The sequence below is a fragment of the Denticeps clupeoides genome, chromosome 1 (genome assembly GCF_900700375.1).
Source record: "Denticeps clupeoides chromosome 1, fDenClu1.1, whole genome shotgun sequence".
In the NCBI taxonomy this organism is placed as follows: Eukaryota; Metazoa; Chordata; class Actinopteri; order Clupeiformes; family Denticipitidae; genus Denticeps; species Denticeps clupeoides.
The window spans coordinates 5333950-5359855 of record NC_041707.1 but is presented as its reverse complement, the minus strand read 5'-3'; the positions used below and the strand labels follow the sequence as shown (position 1 = coordinate 5359855).

Below are 25906 nucleotides of genomic sequence, written 5' to 3'. Positions count from 1 at the left end.
AAGGTAAAAGGAAGATATTCATCTAGACTCTTCTCTGTCTTGGCCCCTCGGTGGTGGAATGAACTTCCCCTCGAGGTCAGAACAGCTCAGTCACTGAGTATTTTCAAACGGCAGCTCAAGACCTTCCTCTTTAAAGAATATTTAGAATAACCTGTAACCTTCTTATTGTCTTACTTATATATAGAATATACAACAGAGTGAATAAAAAGATTGTATTCATAGTTGGGGGTCCTAGTGAACCAGAACTGATCTATTCATCTACCATGATCTACCATGGAAGTATGTTGTAAGTCGCTCTGGATAAGGCCATCGGCCAAATGCCTTAAATGTAAATGTAAATGTGCTCAGGAAGTCTGTGATTTTAGCTGGAAACGTCCTAGAAATTCCAATCAACTTATTATCCATGTTAAATTTGAAACATATAAATGTGTTTTACACATTTTTTCTAACCCTTTTCTAAAAGGCTGTTTATATTGCATCAGCAGGTGTTTCGTGACTGTTAACAGATAAAGATCAGAAGAAATAAACACAACTGGATCCGCTCAGTATATCTTCATGTCTGTAACTGAATGCCTATTACAGCTGTAGCCTATAATATCAGTTGTTTATCCCCAAATTTCTATAGATAAATTTTTTTATAGCTGAACAACAAACATGCCTTTCTCCCTAAATACAGTGTAGTCCCGGTTCAGTCAATTGGAGCAACTGCCTGTGCACGATGAAAGAACAAGTCTCGTGGGATTCTGGGATACTGTGCCTCTGGCCAAAGAGTTAGTTGTTAACCTTGAAGAAATGCACGACAGATTGCGATTAGATTTGGCGATTAAATGTGCTGAACAAGAGTGCACACGACTTGTAAAATACCTCAGATGTGGGGTTTTCTAGAGGTTTTATAGAAACAAATATTTAAATCTGACATGGATAAAAAGGGAAAAGAGCATGAGAGTACTACCACCTTTAAGAAGCAGTTGAAACCCCACTTATTCAAAAAGTATTTCAGACAAATCTAACACCTACACACGCACATGCACTGTACAAAAAAAAATTTCTTCGTCTAGCACTTACCAATTTCCGAGCATGTTCTTTTTCTAACAAGTTAGGCCTTATTAGGGCTCTTAGTTTTTGTAAACTCAAAATCTATAGAGATTGAATGAGAATTGCTGGTGTCTTCCTCCTGTAAGTCACTTTGGATAAAAGCGTCTGCAAAATATAGTAAAGTAAACCATGAAAATGGAATAAACTGAACCATCCCTCAAAAGCATTGTGGCCACTTGGAAGAAATTCTATGTGTGTTCTGCAGAAAGTTTCCGAGTAACCCGACTTTTGAAGGCGCAGGATGTTTGGGGAAGAGCTGCGTTTGAACATGAGAGGAACAAACGTGTGTACAGTGCGCTCTGCCGCTCAGGCAGCGCTAATCTCTTTAGAAATGCTGACCGATCCATGTGCAGAGTGAAATCTATAAAGACCCCCCCAAATGCACAGCTATTTCTTACAGAAAGGAGAAAATTGCTTCGGCAGTGATATGGTGAAAAGCACTAATATCTGCAGGAGCAGGCTGAGAAGGCCAATGAAAACGAGGAGTTTGTGCAACATATCCTGACTTTGTAATAATGAAGCAATGGTGACAAAGCAACGTCACATGAGTTGAGGTATAATTAGATACATTCAACTTTACCTGTCAGCTCAACCGAGACCGAATGTCATCACGACAAATGGTTTTCCGTAAAAGCTGCTATATGACTTTTAATGCAGATGAGAAAAGCAATCAAAGTCAATCAATATAACCTGGACTCTGCATTAATTGGAGGTTTAGTTTAGGTCTTATTTTTGTCCAAACTCATATAATCCACGTACTGTACTTAGACGTGCTTTAAAAGATATAATAATGTAAAGGGTAAAACACTGTAAACAACAATCAGTTGGACCACCGAAACCTAATCCATTCAGCCGGTGAACTTCCCTTGAGAAATTCCAGATCTATTCTCTCCATGAACATGAACAGGTCACCATGAACTACTCAACCAAGAGAAGGAACTAGTGAAGTAATCTCATCCGGTCATTTAACAGTTTTGCTTTAAAACATCATCAGACCATCATCCTTTGTTCCCCAATTAACATATATTTAATAAAACTTTTTTTAATAGGACAGATTTAAAAAAAAGCTTGCTATGGTTCAACCACAGGCAACTGGACAGGATCTGGAATGTCCGCAAAATAAAGATCTGCAGGACAGGAAGTGGGTTAACGCAGGGGCTCGCTGTAGGTCAAAATTGCCTCTTCCTGCCGCACCTCGGTGACATCCATAATTCCTTATCGAAATGGATCTCTACCTGCCGCTAACAGCTTTGCTTTCTGCGTGACCGTGCCTGGCCTCATACATAAATATGAACAGGGAGGGGATGCAGTAAATTACAAGAGAATGAAAAGCCCTTCAGACCCTGCCAAAAAAAAAACTGTCTAACAATGATGAGTGCAGACCGACTGCTCGTGTGCTGGGGAGAGAAAAGGCATAAAATCATGGTTGTCATGCTCGGGCGATGCCGTTTAATCATCTGATCTGACCGCTGTCCAAAAATGGACGACCGAACGGTGAAGGTAAGACAAAGACACCAGAGGAAGTGGTGTGTGTGGTCGGGCGGGGGCGGGGTGGTTGGAGGACTCTTATTGTGACACACAGACAGACGGATTATTCTCGCGCTGCACCAAGACCAACGAGGCATGACGGGTCCATCTCCAACTCCCACCGCACCGAGAATCAGGGCTGAGAACGCAGCTTTTTTCCCCTCCTGCGCAGAGAAAAAACCCTCAAAAACCAGTTGCAACCAGGCTGGGATTACGTAATGCTCTGCCTCTGTGCACGTATCCCGCGCTCGCGGCTAGGAATGTTGTGAAGGGGCGGGGACACACCAAGGCTTGGGACCCATTAGGAATGATAATTACAATAATGCAACTCCTAAGCTGCGTGCAGAAAGACATTTTGCCTCGCAAGGTCGTTGAGGGGAGGGGCCTGTACTTACTGTGCTGACCTGCTTGGTCTGCTGACGTCGGGATGCAGTCGTCTGAACGTGCCATCCCACCGTCGCTCGAGTCATAAACGACAGAGACGATGTTATGACCTTGACAGTTATGGCTGACAAAGACCGTCCTACGGTGGCTCAGGCATTTTAATAGTAATGGTTTCACATTTGAGACCCCTTGAAAGGTGCATTTTCTCCAAGTACTGAAAGCCTGACGTGTGTAGAGACTTTGACGTAAGCGGGGATAACCTCCGCGGGCCGACCCAGCGCAGATGACAGAAAAGGCTGTTAGAAAATGGGACACGAGGCACATCTCGCCAACAAGCTGAACTGACAGGGGGCCTGAAAGTGTAAGGCGACAAACAGAACAATTACCTCGTCCGCCGCTGCGCAATGAGCGCCAGTCGCTTTAAAAGCCTGTCAAAACAGGCCTCAGATCGGGGAGGCGTTTTACAAACCACTACCCGGACAAAAAGGACAAAAAGTGCTGATGGGCAGAGGAACCTCTGGGGCCTTTCCTCACATCTCGTCACCTAACCTTCCCATCATGGTGATGCCATGACATAAAGTAACAGGAGACACTTACAACTTCTCTCCCATTACTGCAAATAGCTTCTACCAATTTAACCCTAATCCCATTCTGTATTATAGGTTTTTAACTGCTATACAGATGCATCATGCATGCAGAATTTGAGCACCTTTTCATATCCTTGGCTATTTTTAGTGTTGCATTAATGTCAGTCTCAAGTCAGTGAATTTATCCCAATTTTCAGTACTAATAATATTAATATTAAAGAATATATGCTCAAATTATGGGAATATATATTGGAAAGGATGAACATTGAAAATGCGGAGTTTGTGAAACATAATGTAATTTTGTAATAATGAAGCAAATAATGTAAATCAAGTTGAGATGTATTTCGGTACCATCAACTTTACTTGTCAGCTCAACTGAGAACGAATGTCATCCCAAAAAATAACTTTTAATGCAGATGACAAAAAACACATCATAATAATCATAGTCTGATATGTTTTGTATGCAACTGTGATAAATTAGTCACAAAAAACAAAAAAAAAAGAACAGTCATAACCTCTGACCTCTTTTCCCAGGTCTTCCCGGATGACCTGCTGGATGTCCTCCATGCTGCTCTCAGGAGCCCGGCTATGGAGGACCTTCAGGGTGCTGGTGTACTCCTCTGGCAGAAGGTAGTCCAGGGCACCCAGGTGCTGGCCCACCTTGATGAACGTGCCCCTGTTGGCACAGCACAGGTCCCGCAGCCTCTCCGCAGAGCGCCGGTGTATCTGTAAAGCCAACGGGACACGTTTACACAACATGCAGTCACAAGTCACCATTCAGCCAAGGTTTATTCCTCAGAACGTGGAGGCCTGTTTTTACACACCTTCGCCACAGCGCCCTCTGGCGAGAATTAGTGGTAGTGTGGATTTATGGCACCAGACTTGCAGCCATCACAAGGTCTCGCCTTCTGAAAGCCTTATTTTAAAAGGAGGGGTAAGTGTATCAAAAGATGCTCATCTGTTCCAATTGATCATTATCCGGGATGTCGGTTTCAGACAGGGTTCTTTGTGATGCGCACTCCCCTGTGCCAGCTGGTGGACCTGATAATGTGCACCAAGGGGCATCCCTTTGGGAGGCGGCGAAATAAACTAGCGTGAAATGAGTCCCTTTTAACCTCAACAACCCTAATAAAAGACGGCCCTTTTGTGTGGAGGATGGGCCCTTTTGAGGGAAGGGCGCGTGGGAGAAGAGCCCACGAATTTCAAATGATTCTAATTACAACACACATGCACACACAAAACATTAATGTATGCCAGCTTAAGTGAAGAGTTCATTATTTCTTGCAATTTTGCGAATTGACTGTTTTGCATTTTGTGAAATCTCTCTTTGGTTATCAAGAAAGGGGCGGGGTGGGGGAAGTAAGGTGATTAGTAGGCCTGCAGTGGAGGAAGAAGCCGAGGACAGCCCACTGCATGCCGTCGGCCGGTGTTACCCTGCCGGCGAGAGACAATAGAATGTGACACCGACGGGATAATTCCGTAGCCTTCCCTTTTTTTCTTTTCCCTGTTTATTCCTTCCCACCCGTCCTTCCTCAAACACGGTTCGGGGGTGAGGACGAACAAAAGGAGAGGTAATGACAGAGCAGGGAGCGAGTAGTGATGATAATAATCTCTGAGAAAAGGGAAAGAAAGCGCAGGATTGTCGAATGCTGTTTTGAGGAAGAGTGGGAAGAGGAGGATGTTCTTTTTCCCCCTCTCCGCTGGTTGAGCCCGGGGAGAGAAATCGGTGCCACCTGTCATCTTCCAGCCGCATGCGACTGGCAGGAGGACTGACTCCCTCTTCTCAACGTGGCTCCACGTGCCTCTCCTCACCAGCAGGGGCACCAAACGCAGCCCCCGGCTGCCATGTCGCCTTTTTGGGGGGGGGAGAACGCTGCCGCACCATTGGCTGCCCTGCCAGTGCGACGGCCCACTCTCTTAAGGCTGGAAATGTCCAATCCACGCAGTTTGGAGAGAAAAAGCCTATTAGCATTTCCTAAACATCCTCTCCTTTGTGCATTCCACCCTGCCTGTCTGCCCCAGAGTGCATCCCACCCGCCACCCGCTTAATGATCAAAGAGCCGCAAAAGAAAGCTGCCTGCAAAATGGCAACCATTTCGTGAGGAAGAGCAGAGATTTGCGCCGGGGAGGTTGGATAAATATAGAACACAGAAAAGCCCTGGCACGACTGGATCATGCATGTAAAGTAGTTAACGTTAGGTGCTGTGTGGGCGGAGCAAAAGCGGGCGTGGGCAGGTGGATCAGAAGCTGTCGTTGCTTAAAGGAATTCTTTGGCAATTTTCTGTGTGCATCTGGCAGTGTTTTTTTTTATTTTATTTTTTTTATGTGGCTGTACCATTTCATTCCTATGCATCAGCAGATGGAATTCCAAGTGGATCTTGCAATGCAATATTATGATATTTAATGTGTTAAACCTAGTCCATGATAAAGATAATTATGATTCATTATTATCATAATTACTGTCTTACCAATACATTGAATAAAGTAAGGCACTGGGGACGCACATGACAGAGTATTTCTTGGAGAGGGAGGGTTGTATCAGGTGTAAAACTACACTGGTCAATTTTGGGGACAGCCAGAATGGCTGATCATGGAGAAGTAGGACAGGGTGTTGCTTTTCTGCTCAAACGGACAACTTACTCACTATCTGCACTTGATAATTGATGCTATTATTCTGGTGCTTTATACCACTTCATCTTCAGTATCTTCCTTAAATCCCTTCTGTTTTTTACAGCTTGTACAGATCTAGTTTGTCGAGTCCTGTTTCGCACAGTCTTGATAAAGTATAATTTTATACTTGCACCTCCCTACCCTAACCAGCAACGGTATTTCGGGAATTTCACTGTATTGTGGTGGTGGTCTAGAGCGTAACAAACCAGACCCATAAGGGAAGGTTGCCAGTTCCAATGCCGAACGGCCAAGATTGTATTATTATATGGATATCTGTACAATATCTGCAAAGAAATGTTGCTTTTCATAGAGCAAAGTTTAAAGAGCCAATAATACTGCATTTTGAAACTATATGCAAAAAAAATACTTTGAGCAAAAGAAAAAAAAAACTTACCAGTGGTATCAATAACATATTAGTGTATATGTACTACCATGTCGATTTACCCCTCGACTGACCATACTGACCATACAAAACTGTTCCCTGTTGAGTGTAACGTCAGGTCACAGGCGCAGTGCATAAACAGCCAGATAAACTCCCTTATCTGTGAAGAAAGCTGACGACGGGCCGGGAAGTGAGCGAGCAAAACATCCCCGAGTGGGAGGTGGGGCAGGTTGATGAGAAATTTACCCAGGATCTGCACTGAGATTTCACACACTTGCCTGTAGCCTAGAATCAGGCCAACAGGCAAATACGCAGAACAGATGTCCTGACCAGCGCTGACCTGGACTGACCTTGGTCAGAGTTAAATAAACTACAAAAAAAGGAGGGTACAAGGAATAAAAAATGAAAAAAAAGCACGAGTGTCTGCTGCTGCTGACAGCTCTTTGTCTCCCAGGCAGCCGGACTGACGTGGTCCGCATAGTCAGACTTCCTCTGCTGCCGAGGACAGGCAATAAGCTTCAGCTCAATTAGAGGCCGCTCCCGTCCCAATGGCCCCCGAATGCCCCGTCTCCCCACCCCGGCCCCGCTGCCTTTCATCCTCCCGCACGGCAGCACAAAGCCCGGCCTCTGACAAGCTTCATAATTGCCACAGACATTAATGACATATTCCAGCAGCAGCAGGCACAAGCCATTAGATGGGCTTTGAAAAATGCTTTGTAGGGCCATCATCTAAGTGTATTATTGCCAGAAGTCTAACAGGAAAGCACCACGAGTTACTCTAATGCAATCCCCTTCAGCAGCATAATACAGGGCCCAATTTGGACACACAGAAATAACACTGGTGTATAGACAATATAATATTTTTTAAAGAATAATAAATTAAATAAATCAACGAGTGGATGGTTGAGTATACAATAAAGATCTAAAAAGTGTACACCTTAAAAAAATGCCAGGTTTGTACAACATTTTTTGACAACAATCGACAATTTCAAACCTTTTCCCACCGTTAATGTGACCCGTTACCTGAACAATTCAACTGAAGGAAAAAAAAATTAAAAAGCCAATCGTCTGCTTTGTAGCGACCAAATCAGGAACATAGCTGGAACAGTGCTGCTGCACTACCTCAAGTGCAGCGCAGATCCACATCGTTTCTAATCACATTGTACTTTATTCCGTAATTTTGTAATTCCTGATTATGCAACAAAGACACATGCATAAATAAATGAGCATTGCACTGCTAAGTGGCACACAAAGCACAGGAGACTCGTATCAGCACTCCATACAACTCACAAATACGCCGTAATGTCACAAAATACCTTCCAACGCTGATTCCTGAGGAATGTCATCACATTTCTGTACCCGCAGGTATCCCAATCAATAGCAACAACTTTAGAAGAAAGTACACTGTTGTTCTAATTATTACACCGAGCGCACAGCAATAAGCCCGACGTGTCGGATATTTAGCGCGCCCTGTGAGAGGCTGACAAAGACGTGTGGGGCGAAAAAAAAATTACTTATTTATGTCTCGAGGGCAAGCGGGCCACAGCTTTCTAACGAGTGGCAACAGCACATGGACCCGCTCATTTTTAACTGATGGTCTGATCGACTTTCCGCTTACGTGGGTCAACACAATGGCTCTGAACTTAAAGAGTGCTGATCAATGAGGTTTAATGCTGTCTGCATAAACAGGAGTGCGTTCATATTAATGCTTTATTGATTAGGAAACCGTGGCATCGCACCGCGGGAAGGTGGGAAATCTTACCGTTGAATATTCATTTATAGCGTCCGCTTCTGCCTCTGGTGTGTAAATCTAGGCTGGGATACTTCAAAGTATTCTGTCTGCCTTTGCATGGAAAATATATGTATTAAATAGATTCTACTCGTCACTCGTCTAGAAGTCTAGATTTATAAAAAATGAAAATGGCTGTATTCATTCTTCATGCTCCGTCAGACTCAAATTAGAGCTGAATTTTCATCTGAGGGCCAGGTAATAACTTTGCAGCCTGAGCCTGCAGTCGGTGTGTTTTACAGGGTTTTCAGAACATGCGTGCCTGTGTCCAGGGGCTCCTGGTTCCTCTCAGGGGAACATTTTGAGTAGATCCAAGTTGAACATTCTTCGGACATTTCAGGTGCATAACCCCGGGTGGAACAACTTATTGTCTTTCATGACCATGACAAAGGAAACTATAAAATAACAAGAGTAAAACACTCACAAATATGGAGTTCCACAGAATGTGGAAAACGGTCAAATGAAGGGTCTGAGATGACCTGCACTGACTACAGATCATTGCAATGAGATTATCACCTTGACATTGAGGTACACGGGTGCTTCTTTTTTCCATTCACTTTTCCACTGACAGCGAATGGGTTCAGGATCCTTCGTGTGGTCTCCTGATCCAAAGATTCTGTAACACTGGCCAAAAAATGAACAGGGAATAACATCTGCTGGAAATTCAGTACCAACACTGGTACCAAGGAGAAGAAGAAACACAAAAAGAGCTGAATGAATGCTCTTTTTTTTTGGTCTTTTTAAATTTGAGGAAAAGTAAAAGTCAAGAGTAAACTACCAGGACAGCCCACTCCAATATTCCATCTCTCAATATGTAAAATTATACCTTGAATGTCTTTCAGTTTTTCTGCCACAGCCACCTTAGCAGAGGGAGTGAGGGGTATTACCACTTTAGAAAAATCATCTCACAATTATAGATTTGCATTGAAACTTCACAAAACAACCCTGGGGAGTATACAATTTAATGCCTGTCCAATCGCAGAAATTTCTCAGAAAGTCGATACGTGCACATCAGTACACTTATAAGTGTTTTTTTTCCCCCACTGTCGCTGCTGCTACCTCCATTCTCAGTATGAAATTCTGCACCCAGATGGAGGGCTGCAGGGGCTGTTTGGTTACATCCTAGTGGTGACAAGAAATTAACATAAAGTAATGAGTTACCCAAGTAGAACCGAAATGCACTCAGCCCTGTTGTAGTGACTCCATCTAAACGGGCACAACAAAAGCAATGCTGCTGTGTCAAAGTGCCCAAATAAGCAATAATTCCCATAAAATGCCATTTGCACGCAAACAGAGGAATGCATTTTATGTCTTTTTTGTAAAGTGAACCATGAAAAAGTCACAGTATTTCAATAAAAGAATGTGTTTGTACTTGTGTTTAAACTTTACGACTTAATAACTAACATTTATATATACACACACATATAAATATACATAAACATACATACATGCAACCTTGGGGTAACTATGGACAATTCCCTTTCATTCTCATCTCACATTGACAGTCTCTCTCGTTCATGTCAATTTCTTCTGTAGAAGTTAATGTGAAGTGATTGTCATTGTGATACCCTGCAGCACAGCACACGGTGCACACAGTGAAATGTGTCCTCTGCATTTAACCATCACCCTGAGTGAGCAGTGGGCAGCCATGACAGGCGAGCAGTGTGTGGGGACAGTATTTTGCTCAGTGGCACCTCAGTAACATCTTGGTGGATTGGGATTCGAACCAGCAAACTTCTGATTACGGGGCCTCTTCCTTAACCGCTAGGCCACCACTGCCCCCATTAGGAGGATGTAATGTACCTCAGATCTCTCATCACTCCTTGCTCTGAGCCTCGATCTCTCTGATCCTCTAGCACTGCTCGACTGGTACCACCATATCTCAAGGTACAAGGTACTAGGAAAGCATCCATCCAGACTTTTCTGCCTTGCCTCCTAGGTGGTGGAAAGAACTTTCACTAGATGTCCGAACAGCCAGTCATTAAAGATCTTCAAGTGCATTTTCTATATTCTACATTAGATGAGAAAAAAAACGTTCTGACTTGTTATGTGAATGTGTCTACAGATCGGGTCCTCATGAACCAAACAAGGGTTTTCAATAATGGACATTTAAAGTCTCACGTAAGCCAAATACTGTAAATGTAAATACAAAGACATCTACATCGGTGTAAACATGCCAGCAGGTTCCAGTCTAAGACTAACATACCACCTTGTTGAATCCTCTGATTGGGTGACAGGCAAGGCTGCAGGGGCTCAGCTTGCATGCTGGGAGCCACCAGAGCAAACGTTACCATATGGCTGTTTAAATAAGTGATTTAAAGTGTAGCAGGGGGGTTTACGACACAACACTCGGGAGCCACTCCTGGCGACAAGGTAAAGACTATGTAACCCATGTGGGGGTTTATATAAGGACAAAGTAAAGTCATGCCAATGTCAACTACAAATGGCAACTTAAGAAAGCCCTAAAATAGGGAGATCCATGTATGTGTTAGTGAGATGGTCAACCTTAAAAGCCTTTGTTTGCTTTGTGAAGGTACGGTCCTTGATCAGGCCTATAATTAAGCCATTGGCTATGGGGATGAATTACTGCTCGAGTAACTCAACCTTTCCCCCCCCATGCCTTACATGTGGAAGTCGGAGGAGCCGGAGAAGTGATGATGATGATTATGATGATGAGCAGTAATGGAGATACTGCTATAAAATGGGTCTAGTGTCATATGGTCTCCTCAGATGCAATGTCTGTATGAGTGCGGTGATTCTACTGTAAGGCTGCATGATTCAATTGCATTAATACTCCAATATCAAGGGGCAGTGGTGGCCTAGCGGTTAAGGAAGCGGCCCCATAATCAGACGGTTGCCGGTTCGAATCACTTCACTTTATCACTTTCATAAGAAAAGTGACTTTTATAAGAAAAGTTACACTTAGACAGCAATTGTAAAAAAATCAAGTGGCTACCATTATTGCCTTTATTAATCAATAGCTGCATATTATGAATGCATAGAGCACATTAATGGATGCACTCACATTCTTTTTTTTACTTTGTTTATTGGAATTAGAGCATGAGCATCTGCAATAACAATATTCTCAAAAGGTTACAAAAGAAAACAGCTCAATCTGTACATTGAATTCTTACCCGCAACCAAACTGGTGCCTAATCCCCACCCCATGTAACACACATCATCAACAGGCAACATTCAACTATTTACATTTACACATGTCTGCTCATTTCCTTTCCCTCTTAGTGTAGTGCTCATGGCACAAGCAAGGAAAGACTTTTTTTATTATTTTTTGTAATCGGTCGGATTCTGTCAGGTTCGGGCCAAGTTACAGCTCTAGTTTACCTACGTTGAAACTTACAGATCGCTTCCTTTTTTATAAGTGTAAACTTCAAAAAACAGCAGTGTATCAAATACTTGTTTCCCTGCCTGTAAATGGCTTAAAGAGCACTTCCACTTAAGGAACTGGTAAATTCTATGAACTTTCGTTGCATTTGTAGCGGTTTCTGGAATATCAGAGAGATGAATATGTCTATTAGGAAAGAAACTATACAAAACAGGTTTTAGCTCCATTTTGATTTTCAAAACAGCGTGACTCCCCCCCCCACAAAAGCCTTATTGTGCAATGTTGATTGTGGCTTTAAGCTGTTCTTAGAAATCGGACACGTTAGCTTGAACTAGCCGGCTGAGCAAGGGCTACAAGACCACTCTTTCACTTAAGCCCCACTTCATAAAAAGCCCGTAATTCCAGGTAAATATGTACTCTGGTACCAGGCTACGCAGGCCCAATTTGTTCGAAATGAGAAGACTGCAAAGAGCATCTCCTCGACCGACACTCTAAGCCATTAATGAAACGAAAAAGCACAGTTCTGAGCGTAGTTCTGAGAAAGGGGAGGCAGCAATGAATAGAGCGCTGAATGTCAAATGTGCGAGAAACCAAAAGGGAGAGAGGGAGGTGGGGGGGGGGGGGGGGGTGAATTAAAAAAGAAGAACAGTGGCAATTTAGCTCGCGGCCGCAGCTAATTTCATGCTCTGCATTTTATTGTCATGCATCAGTAATTCCAGTAATCTGCGACTGCGGCTACCATCGCAAGACGCCCGAGGACGATGCTGAGCGCCCCGCGTCCCCCCGGGCTGCGTTCGGTGGCTCCAGGCCGCCTTCAAATTTATTGCGGGGGGATAAAAAGTGTGTCACGAGGCAATCACGTCCACTTTAATTCCCCGGTCTGACGGCCTGGTGGCGGAAGTACCCCCCCCCCCACCCTGTCCGAAACGCTCGCTTTGCATCAAGGCAATCCCCTTAATTTCATAAGGATGGCTGTAAATGTCGGCGGGGCATTATTATTACTGTGAGTCATGATCAACTCAGATAAACATCCAGAGTGGCGCTCCCAGGCCCAGAAGGGGCTAACAAGACAGAGGGAATGCCCTGGGCCACCAATTTGTCTTACTTGACAAAACAATCGCGAGGTCCCTAAAGCTTTTCAAGCGGTCTCCAACTCTGAATCTGTCATCATTATGTTAAGTGCTATTAATTTGGAAATTTTGGGGTCCCTGATTGCATATTTAAAAGGCAATGAATCTCAAAGTAATGGAGCCAAAGCAGAGCTACTCTATGTGCCATTTAGTGACATTTCAAAAGAGCCTAAACTTCACAAAAGAGCCCAAATACCACTTGCTATCCATATATTGTATTGAAATGCATTTTCAATACAATTGAATACAATAGGCTACTAGGGTGGTAGTAGCCTAGTGGGTAACACACTCGCCTATGGACCAGAAGACCTGGGTTCGAATCCCCCTTACTACCATTGTGTTAACTTGCCATGCTAACACTGCAAACCGTCAATCAATACCTGCCAAGTAAAGTATTTTCTTAAAGGTCCCCTATTATGGAAATTTCACCTTATGAGATTATTTAACATTAATACAAGTTCCCCTAGCCTGTCTATGGTCCTGCAGTGGCTAGAAATGGCAATAGGTGTAAAAAGTGCTTTGGTCATTGTGCTTTGTTATTCAGAGAGTGGCAGCTCAGAGGGTCGGATCTGGAATTTGTCTCCTTATGTCGTCATAAGGCGAAAGGTTACCTCCCGTTTTTCATGCTTTGTCAGCCCAGAGAATTTCCCTTCCCTCCCCTAAAAAAGTAGCCCCACTTACTGTCATGGCTTTAAAAAATGCAAAGCATTGCAGTTGCTTGGTGATTGGATGTAAAAAAAAAAATTTTTTAGTTTAGTCATGAGCGACTCTGAAAAACCAGAGGGTTAATTTAATGTTTTCTGAAAATACTTCTTGTCTGTACCAAACATTGTGGTTGGTGAATGGTATTGATGACGTAATTTCCGAGAATGCCCGCTCACTTCTATAGCCCCTCTCCTCCTCGTCCTGTCTCTCTCTCCTCCTCATTTGCATTTAAAGCTACAGAGACCGAAATGGTGCATCCTGGAAAAACCAAAAGGGTGAATTTCAGAAAGAGACTTCATATACAGTATTAGGGGACCAATAAAAAAAATATATATATATATATATAATAAGGGACCTTCAAAGGGGTGTTCATTGGTGTTTTCATTGGCTTTATATAGTGTCATTTGACTGTGCAGACTGTGCTGATGAGCTGGAGCAGCTTCAAACCTCAGCACTTTATGAAGATCAGCGTACCTGTCACCAGGCAGGCTTGCCTTCATGCTCTGGTCACAGAAACTTTCCCAGTCCTCCAATGATCATTGCCAATGTCCACAATAAAAAAAAAATAAAGCTGATTATGGAAATAGGAACACCCCATGGAGTTTAGGACCTTTTCCAAGCACCTACTGCAGCAGCCCCAGGCACAATAAGCTTGAAAAGCCCAGTTCTTTTGTCTCATTCTGCTTTTTGAAGACAATTATTCCATACTATTCAAGTCTAGTGGTCAAACTCAGACAAGTGAGACAGATGTGACTACTGATATATTACATCTGTCCTGATATTTCATACATGTTCATTAATTGGGGCAGTGGTGACCTAGCAGTTAAGGAAGTGGCCCAAAATCCCGATCCGCTGAGGTACCACTGAGTAAAAGCACCGTCTCCACACGCTGCCCCCTGGGCGCCTGTCATGGCTGCCCACTGCTCACCAAGGGCGATGAGTTAAATGCAGAGGACACATTTCGTTGTGTCACCGTGTGCTGTGCTGCAGTGTATCACAATGACAATCACTTCACTTTCTTTAACATAAACAGGCTTAGATGGACTCCAAGAAGGAGTCTATCCCAACTGCACAGCAGCAGATCTCATCTGCCATCCATTTTCAGATGCCACTGTCCCTGTAACTACTGATTGTAATTAAGGGATAAGGTGCGTGATAAACGGCATAAATGTAAATGTGAATCTGAGGGGAGAACGCCGATTGGGTGATACACAGGCTGAGACCAGGAACAACACTTGGAAAAGAAACAGGACTCAAACTGCATACATTCCGATTCAGTTATGTTTTTCGGCCAGAGAAATTGCCGGATGCGCCGGTGCAAAGAGACTAAGTTATGCAACTTTTATGGTAGAGTTTAACACTTAGACATAGTATAGTTAGGACTCAAAAGACTCTGTTCAATAGAGACCTCAGATTCGTGACTCATGAGTTATTTAATGGATCTGGGTGATTAATGAATCACACAGTACTATTAAACAAAAACAGATCAGAACTGGAGGAGGTGGCATACCCTGAGTTAGCGCCCGTTCCTTTAACCGACTGTCTGGCATTGCAGCAGTCTATCAGAGTCTTGCAGCAGTCTTCTCAGAGTTCAGCAGACCTTGAAATTTACCACCAGGCTGCTCCCAGACTAGACCTGCGTGCCAATCACATTTCCGACCTGCCATGGTCAGCAGTGACATTTCAACCTTACAACAAATCCTCCTAAGAATTTACCTCTTAACCACATACATAAATCTGGCTAACTAGGAAACTGTGATGTTCAGTTAGAGACCGTTTATGGGGGTTTTGGGTGCATTACAACCAGCAGTCTGGCTATTTTAGGTGGAACACTTTATGGTAGATACCATTCTATCATCCAGATGCCAGCCCACATCTGAGCAGAAACTGACCATTGATGAATACTTTTGAAGTTCCTAATAAAATGCCCACTGTACCTAAAATACATATTTACACATTGAAATTACACAATGTCAGCACACGTTGAAATGCAATAGTTCAAGCATATGTTTCACTATAGACTTCTTAACACAGCTGAGACCTTAAACATAACTGTATGCAATGTCATTGTTGACTGAAGAATTACCATAGCAAGGCTTTTTTTTACATGCTTTGCCTACTCAAAATTAGTAAAGAGCCACTCCAGCATGCACTTAGGATAAACCATGTTTGAATTCAAGAGACAGAACCACCGAGAGCATATTAATTAGACTTCCACCAACCTATTAATGAGCACAAGCATGGTAATGAAAACAATTAGATATTGATTATGAAACGCATAATTTAGCTGCAGGAGGGAGGTGGCGGGAAGGGTAGAGTGCAAGAGAGAGTCTTTTTTTTTTTTTTTGCACTTCACCATGCCATCTACTGTTTTGTGTTAAGTGTAGTAGGGGGGAAATGACAGAAAAATTAAATATTTATGTGCGTTGCTGGTATTTGGGCTGTCAGCATTCCTTCACTAGGCGACAGTCCAATTTCCCCCGTTGATTCCCAGGGGTATCGCCGGGTACGAGAAAGCCTTTCTGATATTTACATATGTCCCGTACAACTGTTTGTCCTCCAAGGCATCAGCACTTATGGCAGCACAAATCCACATCCTTCCTTCAACAAAATAAAGACAGGTCGACTTTAGTAAGTGCTGCCATCTAGTGTATTAAGGGTGAACAGTGAAACAAGCTATCCAAAAGGTGCTATTCACCGTGAAGGAGACATATTTAATGCAGATATTATTATTAATAAGAGTATTTGTTTCTTCATCAGAAGAGAAAAAAACTGCTGATTAACTACTTAGCATTAAAATCCCTCCTTAAGGCTTTTCTCAGCCAGAAGGGTGAAATAGACTCTCTGGGGACAATGATGAAACACAAATGACAATTAAATTTCCCATCTAAGCTGTCTCCTGCACCTAATGTTCTTCATTAATAACTGCAGCAGAGGCGCCAATATGGCAAATAACAGACTCTTGATACTCCAAGGAGAACTTAATCAATTAGGATTTAACACAACTCCCGCCCCCAACCCGACGTGATTGCCATTATTTAACTTTCCAAAAGAGCTGGCACCTTTAATTTAGCAGCCTGACTCTCCACAAAGAGATATGTAACTGTAATTAATACAGCTTCTTTAAACCCTTTTGGTGGAAAAAAACTAATTTAAGGAAAAGAAGAAACTAATTTCTTTGAAGCATTTACAGTGATTTCTTTGCAACGATTAAACATTTCTCTCTAGATGGGAGTATTATGTTCCAGAATAACATGGTGAGGCCAAATTGTCATTGATAAAACTGGCTTTCCTTCACCAGAATTCAACTTGACTTCCCCCACCTGGGATCGCTTCCACTTCAATCACAAAAAGCAGAAAAGGAAAAAGATTATCAGAAGATGACCAAATCAGAAAGTTGAACCTCCATTATACAGGCTTATCGGTAGTCATGCCATATAAGGAAGCACCACTAGATGGTGCAACTGTGGAGTGATGCCTAGAATTTGGAGTGCATCTGAAGCACCATTATTTTTTATGTAGTATATGGTGTTGTGAATAAATATTCTTTATTAATTTAGTTTTTTAGTTCCTGTATTTGTTTTTCCTCTCCCTGTAGTATAAAAATTAGTATCGAGTACAATCCTTGGCATCGGTATCAAGTTCGAAATTTCACTATCATTATAAGCCTAAAGTGCAGCAACCATTCATCTATTCATCTAACTTACATTCACATGTCAGGATCAGAACTGAGGAAGATTTAACAATATAGGACGCAAGATAAAGTTATCAAGATAAGTAACAAAACCATAAATAGAGAGATGGGGACCCATGTGTTTTAAAAAATGTTATTAGTGTTATAAATGAACAATAAATAAAGCTGTAATTGATAACTAAAATACCAAAGTCCAGCAAGGTCAGCATTTGGCCAATTCTGTACCAAATCTCCCTTTACCAAACAGGGGAGGAGAGGCACAGATTCTACCACACCACCTCCTCAGTGGCAGACAACTTTTATCAGGACAGCCTCGGGAGCCGAGCACCATGGGGGAGAAAATATTTCTGGGGTTCTAATCAGACCAGGCCCATCCTTTACTTTAATCTATGTGGTGCAGGCCTATGAAATCCATACAGACAGGCGCTTAAGAGCCTCTTTGTCTGCCCCAATGGGCGCAGCACATCCATCACCTTGCAAACACTGAGGACAGGCACATTTTGGAGTCATAAGAGCAGCTAGTACATATGATTACTCAACAAAAAAAATCATGCAGTCAGAGGCAGGAGCATGGGCAGCGTGCTAACAAGGTGTGCATACAACTGCTATGCTGTGCAGCCAGTTCAATGGAGATACCTCTTCCACTTTCGGCTCACCGCAACAAATAGGCATGGTTTTCTAAACTCCCGGTAAGACAATAATGTCATGTTGTAGATTTATGGACACTTAGAGACTGATAAAAAAAATGTACTTTTCCTCCATTCCCGCATTGTGTATGTGTTTCAAAGGGGCAGACCGAAAACTAGCCCACTTTGATTCTGTTGGTGGTGCAAAAATACATCATGGCGAGCTGAGGTCAACGTTCAACAAATTTCAACTTTGACCTTGGAGGAGCGCTGTACAGCACGAATTTCCTACTTGGAGCAGCGCTGTACTCAGATCAGGCAGCCACAGTCACTTCCGGCACTAATTTTTGACAATTTTTATACAATTTTTATTTTGCATCAAAGCAGAATCGTCCACGTAGGCATCATGTCACATTCATAATAAAGTTCATTCAACACCCCTACTAATAACACTTTAACCTTGGAGGATATGGTTTTTAAAAGTCCAAAAAAGGTCCAGCTGCATGATTGAGACTCAAACTTGGACTTTATTTTGCCCTTTGTGCTCTCCAGAGGCAATTAGACCAGGCTGTAATAAATAGAAGGCCACTGATATTTTATGTCATTTGTAATGTGGACAAATACCATAATATCCAATTATTCCTTGATTAATCCGTTGCCCCTTTATTAGTGCAACTGACTCCACTGGAACCGGACCGCATATGTGAAACATTCAGCTGCGGGGAGCTACCAGAATAACATTGGCTCTGTGTGTTTACACAACGGCAAAGAAAGCACCGCTAAACACAGTTTCGTCTACAATGTCTCATTTGGCACTGTTTCTCCTCCTCACACCCCCAATTACAGCCGGCCTTGTTATGCATTATTCATTATGGCTAACTAAGTCACATTTAATTTCCCAATCATCTGTTGATACTCACCTTGATGATAGGATAATGGCCAAGGAGACTGAATTCCCACTGCCAGGGTCCCTTGGAGTGAGAAAGTGTTTAGGATTGCATAATCACTCTTTGATAAGGGCATTCGGATTGCTTGTTATGTTTCGTTGGGCTTCTGTATCTATTTGAATTGGCTAAGTCAGGATAAGGCTAATCAGCTATTTATGGAGATGTGAGGTGTTCAGCGCCTTTGTTCTTATTATGTGAGGACATACAGGAGGGCATGCAGTTGTAGCCTAAGATCACTGGACACTTTTCAAATACCAACCCCTCCTCGTGCAATAATAAGAAACACGGACCCGGCATTGCACCTGGAACTGATAGTGACTATGGCCTGCATGAAAAGTTTAGAACATTTCTTCACTTGTCAGCTAAACTGAATGATTACACTAAATACTAAATAATGTGGAAAGCAAGAAAATAATTATAAAATGATAAAAAGGATCAAATTATTCTGTCACTGTAAGGCTTAACGGGACGTAAAGTTATGTAAATATGAATGATTATAGTAAAGGTAAAATATATGAATCGGTTTAATTTAATTCATTTTAGCATTTCAGCAAAGTCAGTCCACCAGAATGTTGCTACTGACTGACCGACTCCATGTAATGTGACTGAGGAACAGAATTAGGTAAATACCTTTAAAAACCCTGATAAAAACCCTGTCTCTGATTCTGGAGTGATGAATCACGTTCAAATCCCGAACCACCAACTGTTCACTATGGGGTGATGGGTTAAATGCAGAGGACACATTTCGTTGTGTGCACCATGTGATGTGTTTGCTATATATCACAATGACAGAAATAATCAATTTAAGATTCTCGCCATCAATGTACATGTATGAGAGGTTCTTTATCGACCCCCCCCAAACACACTCACCAGTGGCCCTGACTATTGACAGGGATCAGTGTTGGACAAGCCACGCACAGCAGGGTGATGAGTTCACTCGTGTTTGATCCTTTCAGCTCCCCACTGACATCACAGGGAGTGTGTGTGTTTGAAGGAACACACTCACTGTGACACTCCACAGGATTCTCCACGCAACAGAATGGGGAAAGAGACTGGCCGAGTTGCGGTCTGTATTGTCACGAATGATGCCAATCACAAGATTACAATGTGGGTCAGATCTCAATATATTTGAACATACTGAATTGGTGCATTGCATGCATAATATTATCAGCAATTCATCAGTATTAAGTATTCATTTGTTGTACTGATAACACCACATCTTAAAATGGAAGATTTTAAGCAAGCCCCGAGACCTCTAAAAAAAGTAACTTTCCTCCCACAAGTCCCCAGTGTCCCCTTTAAAGCTGCTTTAATTCATTATTTCAGCTCCTGCATATGCTGAGGTTTTGTCTCCTTCCACAGAAAGGAGAGTTGATGAGAACAGCTTTGTTCCTCCATGCGTGCAATCCACTTCTGCACTCCCATTGGGTCGCTCATTCCTCTGCCCATTCCCACCTGGCATTTCGCTGCTTTAAATTACAATCTGGAGAAAAATGCCGCCAAAGATATTTTATAATACCGCCGCTAATGGCAACAGCAGAATGATAGAACTGTGAGAGGCCACATTCATGAAGACTAATCGCAAGTCTTTTACCTGAGCTTCTGTTGGGTCACGCAACGATGGGCTGACCTTAGATCAGGCACAGATGTGGATTTAAAATGAAAGACTACTGCCAAGAAATTTAATCAAATTCAATAAAGACCAAAATGCACCAAGGGAGATCCACCTAGAAAGATTTCAACACACAACCTGCCATATCCCAAATCACTAATGAGGATTAAAAAAGGTTCCAGTAAAGTTTCACTTTTAGCGTTAAAATCATATTGATAATCTAACAGTGATGAAAAATCTGACCTTTGCATAAAATTAGGCATTAATCATGTTCAAAAAAGTCGACTTTCCAATTATTGGTTATTGGTTATACCATGTGGGTGTTAGATTGAGAAAATCAAATACATCTCATCACCCTTACTGCTAATTCCAGTAAGATTGTCTGGAATTTATGCTGGGAAATGACAGTAAAGACACATCTGTAATCACATCAGTAGATGCCAATGTGACAATTAAATGTACAGAACAGAAAATTATGCCAGCAATCAAGCCAGACTATTAAATAACAAAAGGGCTTGTGCAGGTTGTGCATTAGACTGAAGTAGTACAGACTGAAATGAGGTGAAGCAAGGACAACAGGAAATGTATTCATATATAACAGGAAATGAGAAATAAGGCCAATGACTGTGAAGGGAATAATAACAGGGCAAACTAATAAACACAACAAAGAACTTAATGCAACTTGAAATCTAAGAATATGAAATATCCCAAAATTTCAAGATGATAGGTGGCGGCCACTAGTTCAAAGTCCTTAGAACTGAGGAAATGGGTGCAATGGTAGCTGCAATGAATATGGTTATGCTGCATAACTGCTCTTCTGTAACGTCCTGAAGGGAATGTCTTTCCTGACCTTTCCATCTTCAGTCCAGCGTCTCAGATCAGACTATTACTATCCCCCTGAAGGGCCGGCATCAAGGCGCCATCTCTCCAGAAGAAGTGAAGTGGAACAGGGCTACTTTAGAGCTTAATCTGCTGTGCAAATGTGGCACCAGGAGACAACCAGGACTCATGGAGCAGGCGAGAAAATCGCAACAGAGTCCTAACAGCCTCTTAAAGCCCCTCTATTCAAAAGCCCCAGACTCGCAGAGCACGAGTCCTGCAAGCATCTTCCTAGACAAGGAAGTCTGATGTCAAGCCAAGAGCCTAGAACACATTCAAATGTTTTCCATCCGTCTAAAAAGCAAAACGCCTTTGGTCAATTCAACCAGAAAGCATGGTCCCTTGCCCTAGTATAGAGCAAAACACTACTCACCACTTGTGAGGTTGTATGCGGCTGTGTTGGTGAGTAGTTAGTACACACAACCTAGTGCTTTTTGTAAATGTGAAATTATTTCCAAAACTCATGAAATTAGTGTAGTCCATAGAGATAATTGACAGTTTGCAGTGCATAGAAAAAAATAAATAAAAATGTTTATAGCATAAGTGAATTTATGGTCATGTTCACAATACACCCCATATATCCCTAAAGGCACCACATGTCTAGGAGTGGTGTGAATTCCATGCATACTAGGAAGCCATGAAACCTCTCATGCAATGTTACACCACCATGTAATGGACCACATGGACCAATGACAACAATCAAAACATGCTTTCAATATAGCTATGCATTAATTCCAGAATCAGTACCACAGACTACTCGGGTGGTATCTATTATTTCGTATCCCGAATAATATCCCTGCCTTTCGTATCCCGAAATAATATCCCTGCCTAAATACCCTGATATGTCCGGAACAAAAGCCTGTGCATTGGGACATTTATTTTGAAAATGACGGAAATTAAGGGGTAGGGTCTGTACCTGATCTGTTCCGTCTGCCTTTTTTTTCTTTTTTGCCTAATCTGTTCTCCCTATAATTTTTGAATGTTGAAATGCAGATGTTTATTTATAATGGCATGTAGACATTTTTTAATACATAATATAAGGTCAAGCAAAGCCAACGTTGTCTTAGGGGCTCATGTTAATGTTCAATGATTTAAAACCTCAAGGCCTTTTGTTTTCTGCCCGAAACAGTACAGTCAGTGTTTTTTTCCCCAGTTCTTAAGAAACAAGCAATCACAAAAAACACAAAGCCAGTCAGCCATGCATCTGAAAATCATTTTCTTCCTTATCAATTCAGGGATGTGAGGCAGACAGACGGGAAGTGCCTAGGCATGGTGTATGCTTGGCAGCAAAACAAAGTGGGTTTTTTTGGGCAATGGAACCATATGCTCAAAAAAGGGTCTTTCTTTCTAGAAATGTCAGCTTTTTTTCATTTTATTTTCTCGACATCGACAGAACAATGCCAGGTCTGAGCTGCAGGCTACCGCTTTCCACGCGCTCCCTGCGATGTTTTTCTAAATCAGCCGTCACATCCTGCACCTCCAGCCTTCAGCGAAGGAGAACTGCAGGTGTGGTGAGGATGAAAGCCCACGCAAACGGGTGGCAGTTTGCCGGGCGGGTGGCGAACAGTCACGAGCAGCGGGTGCAGCCAGTGTCTTTTACCCCATACCCACACACAGTGAGCAAAAACAGATTACATCCATGTCGGTTCTGATGAATGCTTGAGCAAAGGGGTGCACCCGGCCTCCTGCCCCTGGACCATGAATTATTCAGCACAGCCGCCACTCAGCGCGCCACCGCTGCAGTTTTTGTCGGAAAACTGCGGCCGTTCGGTGCAGCAATCGAAGCAGGCAGGTGAGCAGAGCCCATCACAATGATGCCACCCCCCAGTCAAAGGGAAGACTGGCAGATTAGGGAGGGCAAAGACAGGCGGGCAGCAGGCGGCATGACTGCCACAATGGCCATTATTAACACCCCAATAAGTGGGGAGTTTTATCACACACAATGGGCTCTCATCTCATATTTTCTGTCTGGCAAGTGGAGATTTGGGCTTTTTTTTTTTTTACTTGGACCCATGATTCTAAAGGGCTTGCATTAACAATTTTCAGTAGATGGACTGGGTAAATGACATACAAGTTGCCTTTTTCCCCAAAAGAGATTATCTTGAGATGATTCAAAATTGTATACTTTCATTTCAAGCTGTATTTTAGTAGCACTAAATAAGTGTTGTGTCTGTTTAAAGGTACCATATTATGATTTTTTTTTTTTTGCTTTGATATCAGTCATGTTGGTCCCCCTAATACTGAAGTCTCTTTCCGAAATTCAGCCTTGGTGCAGAATTACAGCCACTTTGATCCAGGACGCGCCATTTCAGTGTCTGTGGCTTTAAATGCTAACGAAGAAGAGAGATGTTCTGGAAGTCCGGATGTTCCGGAAGTCACATACATATTGATAGACACTTACTGATGCCTGAAATTATATACAATACTGTATATATTAAAAATTATGCAGAAATGATTTTATTAAATACTGTAATGTTACATATACAGAAAGAGCATCCTGATTTCTTCATTAATAAAACTCCTAAACACTAACACGCTGGTATTGTGAAAACGTTTGGTGTTTTCTTACACATATTACACAGAGTAGTAATATCCTGGAGTAAAACCTACAATGTATGTTCCAGAGGTTTAGATGAGTGTTATAAAACATAAATACAGTATAAATGTGTCATATCAGTTAGAACTGATGCATTTTAACTGGTGCATTTTAGCACAGATAACAGTTCCAGTCTACCTCATCTGGCCCAAAACAGCTGATGCATGCTTTTCTTTAAGGACTGTGACCAACATGACATTATCACACCTCATTCAAAGGCTACATCCAATCGATGGCCCATAAGGGGCCATCAAGAAAGGGTTAAAAAGGCCATATAGAGGAAGAGGAGTCGAGGCAGAATTTATATTTTTTCTCCCTCACAGGCCTGTCAAGCATAGCCATTTGAACACCTTGCCATGCTGGCTATTGATTATTGAATTTGCCTGTAACAAAGGAGCATAAACCACAGACTAACATGTCCCAAATGCGCAATAATGCAGTTATTTAAAAATGCAGTAGCCATGAAACATATAAGCTTCAGAAGGATTTTTATCAGCCTTCTCTTTCCCTCATATTCTAAAAGTAATTTGTGTAACCTGCTTTGTATTGTGTATGGTACATATTTTATTATTATAGCAATGGTAGCAGTATTTATGCATTCACAGTCTGAGTCTATTTGCAATGTAGATAAAACCCTCAGCTCTCCTTTACTCTAATATATGAAATCACACAAAATAATTTAAATAACTGGGCACCCATTATAGCCTTCATTACTATGAGTAAACCATAATAAAATGCACAGCAAAAGGTCAAAGTGACTGTGGACAGCAGAAGTGCGACACACCTCCTCAGACGAACCGTTCAATGAAGACTGAACGTGTTGGCGTGGACCTCATCACAGGGTCGGAGAGCAGCTGGGCCGGCCTATGGAGAGAGCGGGGCTGGCTAACTGTGCGGAACAACACTCATTACCCCAGCAGCAGCATGCATCTCCCATAACAGCTCTACAATACCCGAGAGCTCCCCAAAAACCACACGCCAGACAGACCTAAGGCTATCATTTCAGTTTAAGGAAGAAAACCACTTTCCTGCCCTAAACAGAATTGTGAAAAATTACCATTGTGCATGTTTCAGCATAACAAAACAGTGGAAGTACACAAACCAACCACTTAAAGTAGTAACATTCCTCCAATAAATGTAGAAACCCTGCCTTTATATTTCCAATTCAGAAGAAGCAAAAAAGGGTACCCTTTTTTACCATTATGAAATTATTTAACATTGATACGAATTCCCCTAGCATGTCTATGGTCCTGCACTGGATAGAAATGGTGATAGATATAAAAAGTTATTTCGCCATTCTGTTTCACCGTTCAGAGAGCGTCAACTCAGACGGACAGACGATCTGGAATTTGTCTCCTTACGACGTCATATAGGGAAAGGTTAGCTCTCCTTTCTCATGATTTTTACAGGGACAGTCCCCCGTGGGCTTCTGGTTCATAGGTGAGTGTGTTATCCACTAGGCTACTACCACCCCATACACTGTCATTATCTACTGCAGCAACAAACTGGAATTTGGTGATGAAATCTCCGGATTTATGACATTTTTGTTTTTTTTATTAGGTCAAATGGAAAGTACCGGTATGCAAAAAAAGCTACAAATTAAATTTGCTTAAATGTTACTGTCCACCTCTGTAAGCAAATAAGTGGAGCGTGCACTTAGAAGGCGAAATGAGAAGCCAAGAAGCTACACCTTTTCATTGGCTGTGGACTGCATCCAAAAAGCAGTAATCGGTCTGTTTGTTTACATTTCCTGCCCTCCGCAAAGGTAAAAAAATGAGAGTGAGAGAGAGTGACAATGAAAAATCACCACGATAACAGTCTTAAAAAATGTCATGGCGGGAACTGATCTGGATCACCTCTACGGCTTTATAATAATTACCAGGGAAATCTCTCCTCTATATTAAATCAGGGGCCTGCATTAATTCTAATCAGCGGGGGCA

At 42.3% G+C, this 25906-nt stretch overlaps 1 protein-coding gene across 3 annotated transcripts in view; it reads right to left on the bottom strand.

The window, feature by feature from the left end:
• adck1 (aarF domain containing kinase 1) overlaps window positions 1-25906 on the bottom strand; it is a 101942-nt gene that overhangs the window by 72298 nt on the left and 3738 nt on the right. For 2 of the 3 annotated variants that reach the window (XM_028999085.1, XM_028999093.1), the window contains exon 4: window positions 4116-4319. In XM_028999085.1, coding sequence (XP_028854918.1) covers window positions 4116-4319 — 204 coding nt within the window. Of the gene's footprint in view, window positions 1-3017; window positions 3111-4115; window positions 4320-25906 lie in introns of those variants that run through there. The other variant, XM_028999100.1, reaches the window with a different exon arrangement.